General features: G+C 41.7%; 1 protein-coding gene across 7 annotated transcripts in view; it reads right to left on the bottom strand.

Annotated features, from left to right (window-relative positions):
- Window positions 1-19179, bottom strand: part of PCNX2 (pecanex 2) — a 274045-nt gene that overhangs the window by 139133 nt on the left and 115733 nt on the right. For all 7 annotated transcript variants that reach the window (XM_067025705.1, XM_067025704.1, XM_059053839.2 and 4 more), the window contains exons 16-19: window positions 18518-18627; window positions 16574-16670; window positions 7960-8052; window positions 7019-7169 (exon numbers count right to left, since the gene is read on the bottom strand). In XM_067025705.1, coding sequence (XP_066881806.1) covers window positions 7019-7169; window positions 7960-8052; window positions 16574-16670; window positions 18518-18627 — 451 coding nt within the window. The remainder of the gene's footprint in view (window positions 1-7018; window positions 7170-7959; window positions 8053-16573; window positions 16671-18517; window positions 18628-19179) is intronic.

The raw sequence follows: 19179 nt of genomic DNA, 5'->3' as shown, positions 1-19179 counted from the left end.
CCGCATCTCTTTGGAAACCAAGCTAGCCCTGCTTTGTTCCAGAGCCTGTTCTCTGGGCCATGACACTTGAATTCCCTCCTGAACTTTCCAAAAGCTTCCTGCAGGGGAACATCTGGTCACATATAAAGGACCAGGAGCTGGGGAGACATCAGACTTTTCACCAGCAGCAGTGGGAGGTAGAAAACAATGGGACATTAGTTTAGAATTCTGAAGAACTGTTTACACCCTAACAAGCTACACACTGCAAACTCTCCATTAAGTGCAAAGTAGAACGAAAACACTTTGAGATAGATGAAGTCTCAAAATGTTTCCTTCCCACTCACCCTTTCCCTGGAGTGACTGGAGGATATGCTTCATTCAAAAAGAAGGAATAAACAAAGGACAATTGGAGCAGGTTCCAGAGGGAGCTGGGGAAGGGATGGAACAAGACATAGCATCTGACAAGTTTGCCTGGGTGGAAAATTGAACTGAGAGGTATTTTACATAGTTATTGGAAAGGCTAGCAGATGCAAAAACAGAAATCTGAACAAGAAAGGAAATGCAATCATGGCACACTACTGGACTAGATGTGAACAACAATTAGACTTTCTGTATGACATTCTTTCTATATGACATACACATATATGAATAGGAAAAAACTGAGTATGTGTTCAACAAAAGTTATATTGGTAGGAAGGAGAAGGGGAAAATGTAAAGTATGAGAGAAGATAAGCAACATAAATCTTTATTACTCATAACAGGAAGCCAGTAGACATGAAAATTTGAAATATCAAGAAATAGAAGAATAGGCACATTATTTAGAAGAATTATGGTAAATACCAGAAGAAATGCCTAAAGTAGAAAGTAATTTTTCCTGGAGAGGGGGAATCAGACGGGAAAAAGTTGACCAGGGTCTGCTGCTTTTCATTACAATTTGTTCTATTTGGTTCTTAACACTATGTATTACTTTGATATAAATGAAAAGCACATTAGAAAAAGCAATATCTATCAGAACCATGTCTTTCCCATGCGGAAACCAGTCTATCTGTAAATCAACAGGCAAGATTTGCTAAAATGCAAAGTAAATTTCATTTAAGAATTACAAATTCAGGACTCATTTGTGAATTAGTTTTATAATAGTGAATTTGGTTAAATTACAGTTTAAATGAGAGATTTTTCAGTTGATATGTTCAGTAATTTCTATCATCTTCTATCCATTTATTCTAATGTATCCAAAACTTGTAGCTTAAGCTTTTTCAGCAACCATTTTTTGCAGAGGGATGAGACTCTGTGTATGTATCTTATCATACACATAGACTGGAGTTCTTCAAATAAGCCTTTACCTCCAGGCTTTTCCTGTCTACAGGAAACTCTTTCTTCAGTAAATTTACAAGACACCAATCATTCATTCATTCATTCAATCAATATTATTAAACACCTACTATGCAGCAGACACTAATTCAACATTTAGTTATAAAATCTCATTTGCTTCCATTTTATGTGCACAACCAACCAGTTGGAAAAGCTTGACCAGTGAACACGAAGTTAACTGTAACCTCTTCACTGGGCCTTCTACTTCTTTGTATTTCCTGCATGGCTGAGTGCAGTGCTGACCCTTCATCACTCTGCGTGTAGCAATCATGGGTCTTCTTTTCAAGCACAGCCTTAGCTTTGCTCACTAGGTCAGAAACTCTTTGATGACAGAAACCACATCTTAGTCAACCTATCTCACTGGATCACTGGTTTGGCATCATGTAGGAACTCAATAATTATTTTCTTTCCTTTTTTATATTTTTATTTTATATTGGAGTGTAGTTGATTTACAATGCTGTGTTAGTTTCAGGTGTACAGTGAAGTGATTCGGTTATACATATACATATATCTATTCTGTTTCAGATTCTTTTTCCATGTAGGTTATTACAGAATACTGAGTAGAGTTCCCTGTGCTACACAGTAGATCCTTGTTGGTCACCTATTTTATATGTAGTAGTGTGTATATGTTAATCCCAAACTCCTAATTTATCCCTCCCCCCTACACCTTTCCCCTTTGGTAACCCTAAGTTTGTTTTCTAAGTCTGTGAGTCTGTTTCTATCTTGTAAATAAGTTCATTTGTGTAATTATCTTCTCAATGGATAGTATCTTCACAAGCATTTTCTGAGTGAATAAATAAGTAAACAAGTGAATGCCAATAATGAACTTTTTCTATATCTCAGTCTCTTTTAACCCCATTAAGACCTACTTTCATGGTAAGAGTATGGCCATCGAATCAGATCATTTCAACGTTTCTTAAATTCTCAAGAGCCAAGAATGACAATATTACAGAAATTACTTCTCGGGGGACTATGTGAAAATGGGACCCAACTCCATTATTCCCTTTCGAAATAACATAATGCCTTTGGAAAGTTCTTAGAAAAAACAAATTTTCAAACAGACCCAACTTCTTATTCTTTTACAACAGACGGCAATAAATGAAGTCATTTTTCTAGAATCATCATCATAATTCAGGATAACAGATTTGCTTTATTTTCTAAAACCCCAGTGCTCCTTAAACAGTGAGTCTCAAAAGTCGCTTCCTTGACTAATATGGTGCCATTTGTAGTGGTGTCTACTCTGCTATTTTCAGCATGATTTGCTTAGATTGGTGGGGAATAGAACAATAAAAAAAGCAACTTCACGCACACCCATCAGTATAACTCAGTTACAGCCACATCACCACCATGGTTCATTTGACTGCTGAACTGTACTATGATTCCTACAATTTTATTCTTTTAGCTTAAATATTGGTGAAACACCTTGCTGGGGCTACGATGGGATAAGGTTTATTTAAATTAGTCTCAGAAGTAAAGAAATGAACTGGCTCAAAAAGATATTTCCATTTGCAGTCTTTCGAGTTGCAACACAGTTCCGTTTTATCGTCATCTGAATTTTATATCAAAATTAATTTTGTATCTCCAAGTAATTTTACGTATCAAGTAAAACTGTGTATCAGAGGCATGCAGACAGAAAAGTAAACTGAAAGAAAGTATATGCCCCAAGTTTAAAGTCTGTTCTGGCAAATGTAGGGCTGATGAGATTTAAGTTAAGTACAAGCACTGGGGGTCCAGCGTGAGCAAGCAGATGTATTGCTCAGTCACTGCAGAGAATATGCTAGAAAAGGAGGTTCAGGGGAGCAGCTGGGAAGTTACTCTGGTCTAGGTGGTCAGGGATGGACCTCGGGGGTGGGGTGGATTGAACAGAGACCTGAAAGATGAGTTGCCTGGCCTGAGTCTAGGGAAACTTAAGAAAAGCACCCCAGGCACAGGGAACAGCAAAGAGAAGGTAGCGGGAGAATGCGGTGTGTTTGAGAAACCACAGGAACGTTCAGAGTTTATGGTGGTGAGTGTGTTTCACACCAGGGATTAAAGCTCTGTTGCGTTGGCACTGGACTATGGCGCGTTTAACACTACGGGACCCAGTGCAGTGATGCGGTTCTTTGGGGTGACGAGGCAAGCGCAGTCTGAGGGCCACGTGCAAAGTGCATGCCATCTTCCCACCGCGCTGAGAACAGGGTAGGGAGGAGGAGCCCCCTACCGGAGGGAGTGAGATCACCTGGGTTCTGGTCACTCACGGGCCACAGACTTAGTGGAACCCTAGTTAACATCCCTTGATGTCTCTGGGCATCAGTCTCCTCCTACGTAAAGCGGTGGGATAGGATTATATAAACTCTGAGACAGAGACACAGCACACATGCCTCATCTTATACACCAATTCCAACTGGCAGCAATGTCTGCCTCTGGACCTGGGGTCACAGGGTTATCCACAGACCTGCCAGCCCTGCTCTGCTCTTCTTTTCCAAAATATTCTGTGATCACACGAGAAAGAAGATTTGGCATATTTTCACATTACAGGTATATGATCGGCTTGAATTTCCTGTGCATGTTTTCTTGCTAGTAGAAGAAAGAAATAGTGAAATACCTAAAAAGGCATAAAGCTGGGCAGGAAGAGGAGGAAAGGAAACTTAGGCTGTGGATGATACCAAAAGGGGTAAAGGGTCTTCAACAAGTTCATACTAACACATTTTAAGGACCTGGATTTTCCTTCCAACACACATAATTTTGAAATGAAATCTGTTTTTCATTATGGACCTGATTTGTCAAATCTATTACCCTTGGCTAGATTTCAGGTAGCTTATAAACAGCTAATGTAGGTAAGTGAGAAACATCCACCAAGCCTCTGCTGGAGTCTGTGGTACCAGGGGTGAACGTCTCCCGCCCACCCTACAGGACAGAGGCCCAGAGCTGCCCTCTCGCTCGCTCCTCCAAGAGGGGAAGTCAACATACAAACACACTCTCCTTTCTTGTTCTTGAATCTTGTACTGAAAGATCATTCAGAATTCAAGTATCTAAAGGATTCTAATTTAGACTGGGTTCTGTTAGATTCAGGGAAAAAAACAATCGCGCTCACACACACACACACACACACACACACACACACACACACACACACACACACCAAGTTTTCAACTGCCCGCTCTCGTCTTTCAGGGCTGAATTCCACACTCCTGAACTGCCACCATACGGAGAGCCCATGCCTGATCTGTCTTATGCTCCTTTCTCTTAATTTGACAACTTCTCTGTCCTCACCCCAAGGCACTTAAATATCTAGGCACAGATACAGATGCTATAGATACAGATATGCCGTTTCCTGAGTCAAACCATCTTACCTCAAATCCCCATCAACTGCTTACCAATGATGCCAAAACAATACTCCACAAACTTCACTGCAACTTAGCCTTTCTAAATGTTAAGACAATGAAAGGGAAATGTGACCCCAACATTGCAGAAGTTCTACAGAAACTGGTCTTTTCTTCAGGTTGCTCTACTGACCCACAAGAATGGACCTTTCCCTTTAAGTGGGCTGAAAAATGAACTGACTAATATCAACTGTGTCTGCTCTATCTTCCTTCCGTTTTTATAATGCTGATAATAATTTGCATTTAAGTGGCACCCAACATTGAACACAGCATTTAAAAACCATATCACGGAGGGGTTTCCCTGGTGGCGCAGTGGTTGAGAGTCCGCCTGCCGATGCAGGGGACACGGGTTCGTGCCCCGGTCCAGGAAGATCCCACATGCCACGGAGTGGCTGGGCCCGTGAGCCATGGCCACTGAGACTGCGCATCCGGAGCCTGTGCTCCGCTACGGGAGAGGCCACAACAGTGAGAGGCCCGCGTACCGCAAACAAACAAACAAAACCCCAAAACCATATTATGCAGCTTGATCTTTGGTGAGCCCCTGGTGTTGTAGGTGGGAAAAGCAAGCCTCTGAGGGTAGAGCAATCTCAGCTGCCCTCCGCCGCCTTCTAAACCCTATACTGGCAGCAGATCCATCAGGCCATGTCTGTCCTCTAAGCAAAACGCTGCTTTACTGATTTGGCTGTTTCAAATTAAGGCAGCTCCTGGTAGCCAGGCAGACATGTTCCTTGAAGAAGCCCTCTCTATTCCTGACAGCATCATAAGTGAAGACTCTTTTGCTTCTTTGTTTTGTTTTATTTTTAATTAATTCCCCTCTGCCCTTTTACTTTGGTCACACTAGTCCACTGAAGTTACTGATGACGCACCCGGCGCAACCCGGTACATTCCTGTGAGTCAGCAAACCGTGGCGCCACCCACATCCCCTCATTCCTGGAGGTAGCGATGACACCTCGTTTAACATGAGCTAGCTATCAACTATAGCCATCAACTGTGACCGATACGCCTGAAAATGGGGATAAATCAATCCTTCCACCATCTGTTCAATCACAGAGGCTGGGGAGACCTAGCAAGAGAAATTCCTGAGTTTTTTTATTTAGAAGCTCAAACACCGTCGGGGTTACCAGGCTACTACTTGACAGTGGCCTGACTCAGCCCAGGGAACTGCTAAGTCAATCAAGTACAAGTCTGTGTGTGGGTCTAGTTCTAGGTGAGCAAAGCAAGTTCAACAAAATTCAAGGGTTCAGGGAGCAAAATTCAAAGGTCAGCCTCTGCTATATCCCTGCCCTGGTTTTGTGGAGGATGAAAGGGAGGTCAAGTGATGCTATTCTTGGTCCCCAGTCAGCTGAAGCTGGAACAGCATAAATTTCAGGTCTTGAAAGGGAGCAGGACCCTACGGTCTTTCCCCCAGCCCATGTCCTCTGCCTGCCTTCTGTCTGTGGAAAAACTTTAGCCAACGAATAAGTTTAATCAGAGAAGTGAGAAAACGCAGAAGCAAAGGAAAACAAGACTAAGTAGTAATAGTTTAGTCATTAAGCAAAGTTAAGGACCTTTAGTGACTCCTCAAGGGCTAAAGATCATACTCTGAGCCATATCCTGTGAGCTGTCTTGTAGATACTGAAACGCTCACCAGGTAGAAGTTAACTACAAGATGCCATGACATAAGCAGCCGCAGGTCCGAGAATTAGCCTCAGAGAAATAGAAACAAACCGACCCCGGAACTGAAGACTAACTGTACCTAAAACAATCAAGGTGACAGTGGTCAGACCACCGATGACCAATTTCAAGATGACAGTCAGAGCTGACTGTGCTGTTGCTGCATGTAGCCCCTCCCTCCATCTATAGAAGCTCCTGCCCCCTGGTTGTCAGTGCAGGGGAGCTGGCCTTTGGACAGGCATCCACCCCCACCCCCGGTTGCCGGCATCCAAAATAAAGCAAACTTTCCTTTCCACCAGCCTGGCCTCTTTATTGGCTTTTGAGCAGCGAGCAGCCAGACCCCACTTTCGACTACAGTCTGAGTGACATAAATTAATTTTTCCTCAATAGTAATAACCAATCATTTTTAGAAAATATACTTCTAATTCACCCCACTTCAACTTTCTTGTTCTGGGAAAATACCGTACACTCCAAGGAACGCACGCTCTCCTTTTTTAATTGTGGTGAAACATACATAATGTCACATGTACCATTGTCACCATGTTTAAGGGTATAGTTCCGTGGCATAAAGTGCATTCACAGCGCCGTGCACACCCTCCCGGTAAAGGATGCCACCCGCTACATCACATTTTTATGAGGAATATTTTACTAACCTCTCACTTCCTGTTGCTGATACTCTTTGTTTTTAAGGACAGGGTGTGAAATCCACATCCACGGGTGATGCTTGCGGAGCTGTGGGAGCAGGTAGTGGGTTACAAACCCCACAGCGCCAGCCAGGGCAAACAGCACGATGCTGAGAAACGGCTGCGACAGAAGAGGGTAAGAGTCAGTGTGTAGCCTGAAGGACGGGGAGGGATGCCCGCAAAGAACATGGAACGCTGTCCTCCCTCCCTGCTCCTCCTAACGCATACACAGCCAAACTGGGTTCTTGCTTCAGGCCTCTGAACATTTCTCCCATATCGCATGAAGTTGATCTCTGTGTTGAGAACCACCGAGACAGAGTGGAGAAGAGGCTGAGACATTCTGTCCATTAGAAAACGTTTTCTTGTTTTTTGTTATTTTTTTAGAAGAAGGGATGGAGAATAACAGATTTAGCTAACAGACTTTTTCTCATTGAAAGGAAAGTGACACAGCAACTGTCTGCAAGCACCTTCAGCCAGAAGTCCCATCTGGAGGGCTCTAATTTTGTTTTTCCAACTGAAAATTATGTTCCAATAATCTTTTTGGCTCTGTGACCTCCATCTCACTCCTGATTCAGTGAGCCCTCCCTTCTCTGTTGGTAGTAGTGAGTCGTGAGCCTGTCTTATTACTGCTGACTGTCCTCAGGGTGGATTCCACGAAATGTGCAAACAAAACAACTCCCCAGGTGGGGAAACAGAAAGGGTATGAACGCACTCTGTGATGTGGATCATATCTCCTCTTGGACATAACTCGTAACACATCTGGATATATTCCTCCTTCAAGCCCTCAACTGGCCTTTTCTGTACTTCCTCTGGCTCCACCATCCCGTCAATAGTCTGGAGCTGCACAGTGGGCTTTGTTTATTACAGACAATACGGAGGGGGTAAGAGTGCAGAGCCAAACGGATACATACTCGCAAGGACAGGAACACAGTGCTGGCACTGACCGCAAAGGACAGAATGGCAGCCACGGAGCAGATGATGAGATCCGATTTTAAGATATCCTTCTGTAAAAAGAAAACAAGGGTATAGTTTGCTCTTCTGTGTTTCTCTCAGCTATTCTGGGTGACCAGGTAAATCAGAGGACAGGATCTTGACCCTGGATAAGCTACACCTGCAGCCCATCACTTACCTGATCAATTCCCAATGGCACACACTGGATGGACTATTTGCCACGTCCTGTTTGAGGAATATCAGGGCAACTAAGGCAGAGGGTGAGGAAGAGGAAATGCAGACTGCAATGCCTCCATCCGCTAGCCAGGGAGAGAAGAAAGGTTTTCTACCCGTGGAAGAGGCATAAGTTTCTTCTCTACAAGCAGATCAGATGCAACATGCCCAGGTGTGATAAAGGAGGGTAAAGTGCAAATAATCTCTACTTGGCTTTGGCATAGCTTATATTTTAACATGCGCACAGCCTGGGTATGCCGAACAGAGGCCTCTTACACGTTTACCTATTTCTTCGGCCCAGAATAGATTTTACATTTTAATTCACCAGTCAAATTGGGTAAAGGACATTTCCAAATAATTTAAGTATATTTGTATTATGTACTCATATACAGAAAATGAAATGTCAGTAACTTGCTAATAATTTTCCAACATGCAAAATCGTGGGGTGAGCAGGCACTAGGGAAACAAAGCAAAGTTAGACCAAAGAATGTTATTAATTCTGCAGATATATGAAGAAAGGCGTGCTAGCTCAATCAGGGTACAATATTGCTGACTGATAGAGCTAAAAGGAACATTAAGGGATCATCAAATTTTTCCTCTCTTCAGAGGACAGTTAGCTGCAGTACACAATTATTGAACATTTTAAGGTATCACACTGTTATTTGAAAACTCTGAAATCATTAAATATACCAATGTATTGTACTGAAAAGGAATTATGCCTCTTAAACAACTGTTTTGAATGTTATCTACCAGAAAATCATACAGAATATACAACTCTATTTCCCTACATCCTCCCTTTTTTATTTTTTCGTACAAACCGTACACCCATCTACCTACATTTCCTCCCCGACCTTTTTCTTTTCTTGTCTTTCTAAAATTAAAATGTGGAGTTCCTTGCAAGTCATACTGCTGGCTTTCTGACTGAATTGATATCCCAAGTGATGGAAAGAAATCAGGAGGGCAGCTTAAGTGGAATAAAAACAACCTGAACCATGTGATGAAAAATCAACACGGCTTGGTTGGGATAATCAATAATACAGTGAAGAGATACAATCTCAACATCAATTACCAATTAGCTGCTACAGTTGTTTTGAATTTCCAATCTCAAAAGTTTACAATTCACATACAAGTAAGTATTAAATAGATGAGGAATCGTAGTGATAAACCAAATTCTAGATTTATTCTTAATAATGGTAATCTGATTTTTGAGCAGGGAAAATCATTGGTTTTTAATTCTGAATCTATACAATTTTGGGGATCAGACGTGTTCTTGAAAACTTACTACTAGTAAATGGCAAAAATTTATTATCTCCTTTCATCCCAAATGCTTACAAAAGGCCAAACCTTTCCAGAGGAAAGTTCTGTAATTCACTGCATCTTTAGGCTGTGAAGATATGTTAATTTTTATTTCCTATTTTTCACTGACATGGTTTATGTCACTTAAAAATTACTGAATGCTTATCCAAAAGGAAGATACATATTTTCCCAAATATTCTAATTTAAAATTGTGTCATCTTTAATTGACCACTCATCCCTGTTTAAAGGCAAAACAGTGGGCCACCAGGGAAAGTGTTGCGGGGAGAGGGGTTGCATTTGCACGTTTCTTAAAGCAATAGGGAGAATGACCTCAGATTATTTTTTATTTTTTTTCCAAAGTTGGACAATATACAGGAAGTTCACTGATTTTTGTCAATGTCATCAGTATCCCCTGTAAATACAAACCTTTATACAGCCTCTATTTATTATCTTTCTGTCCATTTCTTTTCTTTGTTGTAATTTTTAAATCGCTCTATCGAGATATCTGGCCTGGCTTCTCTCACTAGTATAATTATTCTGAGATTAATCCATGCGTTGTCTGTATCAATAGTCCATTCCCTTTTGGTGCTGTATAATATTCCGCTGTATGGATGTACCCCACACTGTGTTAAACCATTCACTCATGGATAGACATCTGAGTTGCTCCCAGTTTGGGGCTATTAAAAATAAAACTGCTATGAATACTCACAGACCTGTTTCTGGACACATGCTTTTGTTTCTCTTGTGTTAATATCTAATAGTAGAATGTTTGGATCATATGGTAGGTTTAGGCTTAACATTTTAAGAAACTGCCACATGATTTTCCAAAGTTGTTGTAACCATTTTACATTCTCACTGGCAGTCTGGAGGGTTCCAATTGCTTCGTATCCTTGACAAGGATACACACTTGGTGTAGTCAGCATTTTTTATTTTAGCCGTTCCAGTGGTTGTGTGGTACAGTGGTTCTCAACCACTGTCTTCTCAACAATTGTCTCCGTTGGGGACAATCTGACCTCCCAAGGGACATTTGGAAAGTCTGGAGCCCTTTGTGTTACATTTTGGGTAGAGGAAGAGTGTTACCGGCACCTGGTGGGCAGAGGCCCGGGACGCAGCTAAACACCCTACAATGCTCAGAGTACTCCCTGGCAACAGAGAATTATCAGGCTCAGTGTTAACAGTGTAAGGGCAAGAAAGCTTGATATAGTGGGATCTGATTATGGTTCTAATTTGCATTTTCCAATGGCTAACAATGTCGAGCATTTTTCATGTACTTAATTTTTTAAATGCCATTTACAATAGCATCAAAAATAGGAAATGTTTAGGGATAAATATGACAAAAAATATGCAAGACCTGTACATTGAAAGCTATGAAACATTGCTGAGAGAAACTAAAGAAATAAATGGAGAGATATACCATGTTCTTGGATTTGAAGATTTGATATTGTTAAGGAATCAATTCTTACCAAATTGATTCATAGAGTCAATGCAATCCTAATCAAAATTCTAACAGGATTTTTCTGTACAAATTGGCAAACTAATTCAAAAATTTATTTAGAAATGCAATGGACCTAGACCTAGACTAAGTAAGACAACTTTGAAAAAGAAGAACAAAGTTGGAGGACATTCTATATCTGGTTTCAGAACTTGTATGTACAAAACTACAGTAATCAGGTATTGATGGTATTGGCACAAAATATACATCAAGGTTAACTGAACAGAATAAAGCATCCATAAATAAACCAACATGTAAATAGCCAATTGATTTTAAACAAAGAGGTCAGGACTTCCCTGGTGGCACAGTGGTTATGAATCTGCCTACCAATGCAGGGGACACGGGTTCAATCCCCGGTCCAAGAAGATCCCACATGCCGTGGAGCAACTAAGCCTGTGAACCACAACTACTGAGCGTGTGCTCTAGAGCCCAAGAGCCACAACTACTGAGCCCATGTCCCACAACTACTGAAGCCACGTGCCTAGAGTCCGTGCTCCACCACAAGAGAAGTCACTGCAATGAGAAGCCCGTGCACTGCAATGAAGAGTAGTTCCCACTCGCCACAACTAGAGAAAGCCCATGCAGCAACGAAGACCCAATGCAGCCAAAGATAAATAAATAAAATTAATTATTTTTAAAAAATACAAAGAGGTCAAGGTAAATTGGCACCTTTCCCCAAAATAAGGTAGAGGATAAATTTCTTTAACGAATGGTTCTGGAGTAGTTGAATAGCCATCAACAAAAACAAAACAACAAAAAACTCCTTTACACTTAACTCACATCACATACAAAAATTAATTCAACCTGCCTCATAAATCTAAGTTACACTATCGAATTTTTCAAAGAAAACATAAGAGGAAATCTTAGTGACCTTGGGTTTGGCAAAGCTTTCTTAAATAGGACACTAAAAGCTGGAATTATAAAAGAGAAAAGAGTCATAAATGGAATTTTATGAAAATTTAAAATATTTGTTCTTCAAAAGACTTTGTTATAGAATGAAAAGGCAAGGCAAAGCTTGGGAAAAAAACATTTTCAAAACATGGATCCAACAAAAGACTTTTATCTATAAAATATAAAGAACTTTACTAATCGATAAGCAGTCCAACAACTCTTCCCTATCCCCTTCCTAGCTGCACATGGGCAAAAGTTTTGAACAGACTCACCAAAGGAGATGGCAGATGGTAATTACTGAGCTTTTTCCTCGTGGTGCCAATGAATAAAAATATAGATGACTCTCTTAATATTGGTGAGAGTAACATCAGCAAAATAAAAAGGAAATGACTCCCTCTTTTCCTACAGCCACCAAAGAGCAGATATTATTTTGCTCCAAAAATTGTATTCTTGAAAATATTTTTTAAAAGGAACCTTGAAAGACACCTGGACCTTACAGACTGTTGCTGTGTTTTCTGGGCCAGTAATTTTTGCCTGTGGATGCTGAATCATAGTTCTAGCTGTAAACACAAATGTATATGGTTTTTCTATGAATGTTTCACAAAGGTCTAATCTTAGTGTACATATAATTTTCTACCTTTTTCAACAGTAGTTTCTTTTGTAACCATTATAAATATTATTGTATAGACTTACAGTATCTTACTGGCTAAATAATTTTCCATCTTGTGATGCCATACACATACACACCCATACATATACAAAAGAGTATCATAGTGGACACTCAAAGTATTAATTTAGTGAATGAAACTGAATGCAAACTTTTCCTAACTGCTAGATATTTGGTTGCCTTCCTTTTTTTTTTTTTTTTTTTTTTTTTTTTTTTTTTTTTTTGTGGTACGCAGGCCTCTCCCGTTGCAGAGCACAGGCTCCGGATGTGCAGGCTCAGCGGCCGTGGCTCACGGGCCCAGCCGCTCCGTGGCACGTGGGATCCTCCCGGACTGGAGCACAAACCCGTGTCCCCTGCATCGGCAGGCGGACTCTCAACCACTGCGCCACCAGGGAAGCCCTGCCTTCCATCTTTTACCCTAATGAAGTATGCTGCAATCATTTTCTTTTTGCACCTAATTCTTTTTTCATATTTTGAATTAATTCTCTAGAAAAATTATGACAGAGATTTACTATATCATAGGTTATGAATATTTCACAATTCTTGATAAATTATGCCTTACCAGATGATTGTAATAATTTACACAAATACAATGTCTAAGAGATCTCATCTTGTCACAATTGGCAATATCATTAATTTATCCTGTGCTAATCGAGTGGAACAAAAAATGCCATCTTGGGCTTCCCTGATGGCGCAGTGGTTGAGAGTCCACCTGCCGATGCAGGGGACACAGGTTTGTGCCTCGGTCCGGGAAAATCCCATTGCAGCGGAGCGGCTGGGCCCGTGAGTCATGGCCTCTGAAGCCTGTGCGTCCGGAGCTTGTGCTCCGCAACCGGAGAGGCCACAGCAGTGAGAGGCCCGCGTACCGCAAAAAAAAAAAAAAAAAAAAAAAAAAAAAAAAAAAAAAGAAATTTCAACCTTCTCATACAAAATCAGGTTATGTCTGTTTATCACCACTTATTCAGAACTTCATTTACATTTTAATAGACTGCTGTAGCTTTCTTTATTTCTGACACTATTTGTTAAAATCATTCTATTATCAACTCATATATTTTGTTGCTATCGTGAGTTCAATCATGTTTTTGTTATATCTTCTATGGTTATTTCTGATATATTAGAATGCTCTTGTTTTTCTGATTTTTTTTGTCTTTGGTGTTATTTATGAGTTCTCTTATTAATCACAGTCGACTTCAATAAACTTTTCTATGCATGCTATACATATGTAATAATGTAATCTACACTTTTTTCTCTTTCAGGACTTAACATTAGCCAGAATTTCTAAAACACTATTCAATAAAATTAATGTTTTGTTGCCTATTTTAATGATAAATCTATGCATGTTTAGCTAATAACTCTATTAGCTCTTAGTACAAAGAATGCTTTAAATCCACTGTGGCATTTTATGTAACACTTCATGCTCCAACCCTAAAAAGAAGTTTAAGAAGCCCTGATCCAACACTACACACCCAGCAGATTTAGACAGCATGGGGCTGGAAAAATCTACGTGATACAACCAATTATTTAAAAGAAGCTGTCTGAATAATACAGATAAAAATTAACTTTGTTTGTTTGTTTGTCTCTAGATACAATGAAAGTAACAAATCTGAATGCAATAGTTAGCTAGTGGGAAGCAGCCGCAGAGCACAGGGAGATCAGCTCGGTGCTTTGGGACCACCTAGAGGGATGGGATAGGGAGGGTGGGAGGGAGGCTCAAGAGGGAGGGGATATGGGGACATGTGTATGCCTGTGGCTGATTCACTTTGTTGTGCAACAGAAACTAACACGGTATTGTGAAGCAATTATACTCCAATAAAGATCTATTAAAAAAAAAAAACATTGGAAGTGATGAAAAGGAGTGAGGGTACAAACGGAAAGACCATACTAATAAGGCATATGGAAAAAGACTAACCTGGCAAAACACTAGTGGAAAGTTTATATTTTTATCAACCATTGAACTGTGGTAATAAACTTTGTGTGCATAACTTGTGTTGCTCATATAGAATAAACCCACTGACAGAGCTCTGGTTATCTCCATTTCTAGATCAATGTCCCTTAAAGCACAGTCTGTGTGTCCCCTGACCAGAATCACCTGGGTGGACAGTCTCATAAATATGCAGATCCCCAGGCCCTGCCCCAGGCCAAGTGAATCCGAATAGAAGGAAGGGCTGGAAAACAGATCAGATGAGGCTCCCTAGGGGTTTCTCATAGAAACTAAAATGTAAGGGGAGACAGAGAGAGACAGGGAGAGAGAGAGACAAAGAGAGAATAAGAGAGCCAGAGAGAGACATAAAGAAACAAAATCAGAAACAAGGAGGGAAATTTCATCTCTGCACTATGACATAAAAGGTATTATACATCAAAATGTAAAAGCTGAACCTGAGAGCCTCGTGAAAATATAATTAGATGAGAAGACTTTTCAGAGAGATGAACACACACATCATATTAAATCACCTACAAGTTATGTGCTCTACATGGTACAAAGCATTTCAAAGTATATTAAAACCAAGTAAGGCAACACCTAACCCATCACGGCTACTCATGCTATTGAAATGTCTTCTAGGCAAATTTCTTGTCAGATTTCATTGTAATTTACACATTATTTTTACTGCAATAAATGAGAAAGCATCTTCATCGTTCATGAAATCAAGCAACATCTGTGGGGATAGTTTTTTCAAATATCCATGGGAAACTCTTGAGTAGACTTTGGGCCCCCCAGGACTTTCACAGCAATCAATCTGGGAATGTGAGTTTGATCTTGTCCCTCTAAGTTTCCTGGTATAAATCTTAGAGGTCAGGTTGTTGATGCTACATTTGAATGTCAAATGTCTTCTCTGTTATCTGCCATCTCATCAGCTTGGAAGCTTCACCTCACACCTTGCTTTCAAGTATATCTCAGCCTTTATGACACAATTACACAGTGCTGAATGTCAATTATACCTCAATAAAACTAGAAGGAAAAAATTAAATTCAGCAATTAACGAACCCTTATTCCTAGTGATTTGTGTTTTCATTCCCTGTGGTGACAGACAAGCCTCAATGCTTTAGCTTGAATTGTAACCACACTCAAAGGCACAGAGGTCTGACTATGAATTCTTTTAAATGCTATCATGTTGGCTATGAGTCTTGCACATTGTCCGAAATGGCGGATTGCAATTTAACTCATCTAAATTCAATGGAATGTGCTGAGCATCCAGCAGGCATGAGGTACAGATACTGGGGAGACCAGGACAAATGAGACACGGCTCCTAGAGGAGCTTGCAATCAATAGCCCATTAACTGCTTTTCCTTTGATCTGTCATTCTTAAAAATACAGAAAAAGCATGGCTGGGAGACAGCAGACTGCTCCAAGCTCAGTACTCAAATGGGAGATTGCGTGACCAATGAGCACTGCTTTTCAAACTATTAAGGTTTGGAAGTTGATACCAAAGAGATATACCTGCCCCAAGCCATTTCCCTGGGAACAGAGAGATAGCATCATTCTTTCACAACCTTTTATTTATTTATTTATTCCTTCTTTTCCTCCTTCCTCTTCCTCTCCTGTGCTCCAACCAATATGGTGGCTCCTCTGCAACATCCCAGACATAAGTCTAAAGCCCAAGCACCCCTCCCAAGGGGCTTACTGATGTCAACCTTGAGCCAAAAGACCCAGGAAAGAGTTGCCTGAGCTCAGCATGAGGCTAAGGCAAGGATGTGGAGAGAGCAGAGTGGTAGGGGGGTGGGCAGGGCACATCAAGAATGCAGTTTGCCTGAATGTTTAATTGACAAGCTTTTCTTCACACCCATCCCACCTGCTGCTTGGGGCCAGCAGTGGGTGGACTTGTCTGAACAGGGCTCATTTGAATGTCCAGGCAAACTGCATCAGTTGAGGACCAAGTGAGCACCTGTGGTAGAGGTGCACAGCATCCACCCTCCAGAAGCTCAAAGGGTCCATCCACACCGGGCAGGCAGCTCACGGTCTATTCCACACCAAGTCAAGTGGTGCCCCTGCGTACATTATACAACACAAATGTCTCACCACAGAATCTTTCATCTTCTTGGGGAGAGGGTCTGCAGCCAACTCTTCCAGATTTTGATGTAAAAACTTATGAAGCAATCTGCACTGAATAAAGGACCTGAAAATGGAAAAACACACACAGGTTTTACTTTTTAAAATATGTGCCTATTCCAAGGTTTGAGGTAAACAGCTTCACCTTAGACCTCACACTCACAAATGACAAAAGCCTGTGCTCTCTCCTTTAGATAATTCGTAATAAAGAAAAAGAGGTGCATGTTGAAGGGACCACAAAGACAACAGCTGAACTTCAGATTCCATCCTGATTACAGTAAGTCCACTACACACAAACAAGTTCCCTTCCAAGAGGGTGTTCGTAAGTCCGACAAAGTTAGCCTAGGTACCCAACTAACACAACCGGCTGTCTAGGACTGTACTGTCACAGGTTTATAATACTCTTCACACAAATAATATATTAAAAAACAGACACAAAAAATAAAGAGAACATGTTTAATCTTACAGTACAGTCCCTGGAAAAGGACAGTAGTCCAGTACAACAGCTGGCGTACTGGGGCGGGCATCGAGTGAACAGGCAAGAAGAGGTACTGACTGGAGCTGAGGGAGAGGGGGTGGGAGACGGTAGAGCTGAAGGATCGTCCATCAGCAGCAGGAAACGGAGGGCCAGGTGCAATTTCACGCACGCCTGATGTGACTGGACATGCGAACACACGTTTGCATCTTTGAAAGTTCGCAACTTGAAGGTTCCTGTGTAGGGGACTTACTGCAAAGCTGTTGAAGACCACAGGAGGTATCAGTACCCCTGACTGCCAACAGCTAGCTAAGCTCATGGAGATTCTCTATTGCAGCCAGACCAAAATACAGTAAAATATTTGATAAGAAAATTTGTGCCATCGACATTTAACCTTTCCCCATTTTCCACGCCTTTCATCTTGCAGTACCTGACAGCCTAAAATTATAATTTTTCTGCCCTCCAAACAGTTACGGTTATCTTAAGTCAATATCTCCCGTAAGTGTGGAGAAATTACATGAGATGATTGATCGACTAACTGGATTGATTGACTGGGCCCTGAAACTATGGCATCACATCTTTATGTTTTCAGTTCCAAAGTGCATATTTATCAAAAACTTGAAAGATAACACACAAAGGGAAGATTGGAAAGTATATTTTCAAGGGACTAAGCATTATTATTAAATGCCTTTTAAAACTTTGGCACACACTTCTGTTTAAATCTGGAGGGCACTGCCATACTAAGAACAAAAAACAACAGGACAAAACTTTTCCTGTCAGAGATGCCAGTCTAGTCTCCCCAGGCTAGCTGCCTGGCATAAAGGCAGCGATGCCACTTTGTGGACCCAGAGAGGATACTTGTGAAGGTTGGTGCTTCTCATATGACTCACCAAGGGAAAGTCAAAGACAGTGCTTGGGTGCAAGAGGCCATCTGCTCCTGGCCTTGCGAATTTCACTCCAAAAGCACCAGAGCAAAGGTTAAATGTGCCTTAGAACTTGACCCCTGATTTTCATTCATTTCTGGTCAGTCCTGCATTTCTCCCACCGTAGCCCAGGGACGTGTGTGTGTGTGTGTGTGTGTGTGTGTGTGTGTGTGTGTGTGTGTGTGTGTGTGTGTGTGTGTGTGTGTGTGTAGGCACCATGAGCACTGGGTGAGAGAGCAAGGCTGCAGGACCAGGGGACGGGTGTGTGTGTGTGTGTGTGTGTGTGTGTGTGTGTGTGTGTGTGTGTGTGTGTGTGTGTGTGTGTGTAGGCACCATGAGCACTGGGTGAGAGAGCAAGGCTGCAGGACCAGGGGACGTGTGTGTGTGTGTGTGTGTGTGTGTGTGTGTGTGTGTGTGTGTGTGCAGGCACCATGAGCACTGGGTGAGAGAGCAAGGCTGCAGGACCAGGGGACGGGTGTGTGTGTGTGTGTGTGTGTGTGTGTGTGTGTTACTCACAGGAGCACAGAGGGGTCGCTGCTCTGTCTGCTCAGATGGTAGGAAAGTGCAACCAAGAGGCCACAGAAGGCTGAAAACAGCGCTGGGATGTGCTGCGTGCTCCAGGGTTCCTGAGCAAGAGATCAGAGAGCCAAGTCACTCCACGCCTGGGTGCAAAAGACCAGGATCGCATTCTAGAAAATGCTTAGCAGGGGTCCCTGAGGTCCAGCTGGGTGGACGTGGTGCCCTGTGATCACTCCTGCCAGTGGATATCCAAGCACCTGATGGGTCCCCAGAAACCCAGCCTGTGAATGTACAAGCATTGATTTTGACAAGGGACTGGTGATGGGGGGGGGAGGGTACATGTGAAACAAATTGTGCATATTTATGAAAATACATTAACTTCACCTTTTCCGAAATTCAGTTTAGGATTTTTATAAGATGTAACATTAAACATGTGTTGCCTCTTTTTAATTAAATATAATACTTAATAATGACATAAAAATTGTATTTCTTTTTTTTTTTTTTTTTTTTGCGGTACTAGGGCCTCTCACCGCTGTGGCCTCTCCCGTTGCAGAGCACAGGCTCCGGACGCGCAGGCTCAGCGGCCATGGCTCACGGGCCCAGCCACTCCGCGGCATGTGGGATCTTCCCGGACCGGGGCACGAACCCGTGTCCCCTGC

Source organism: Kogia breviceps, chromosome 2 (assembly GCF_026419965.1).
Source record: "Kogia breviceps isolate mKogBre1 chromosome 2, mKogBre1 haplotype 1, whole genome shotgun sequence".
NCBI classification, from domain to species: Eukaryota; Metazoa; Chordata; class Mammalia; order Artiodactyla; family Physeteridae; genus Kogia; species Kogia breviceps.
The sequence above is the reverse complement of the archived record's forward strand: the minus strand, read 5'-3'. Positions and strand labels throughout refer to the sequence as shown.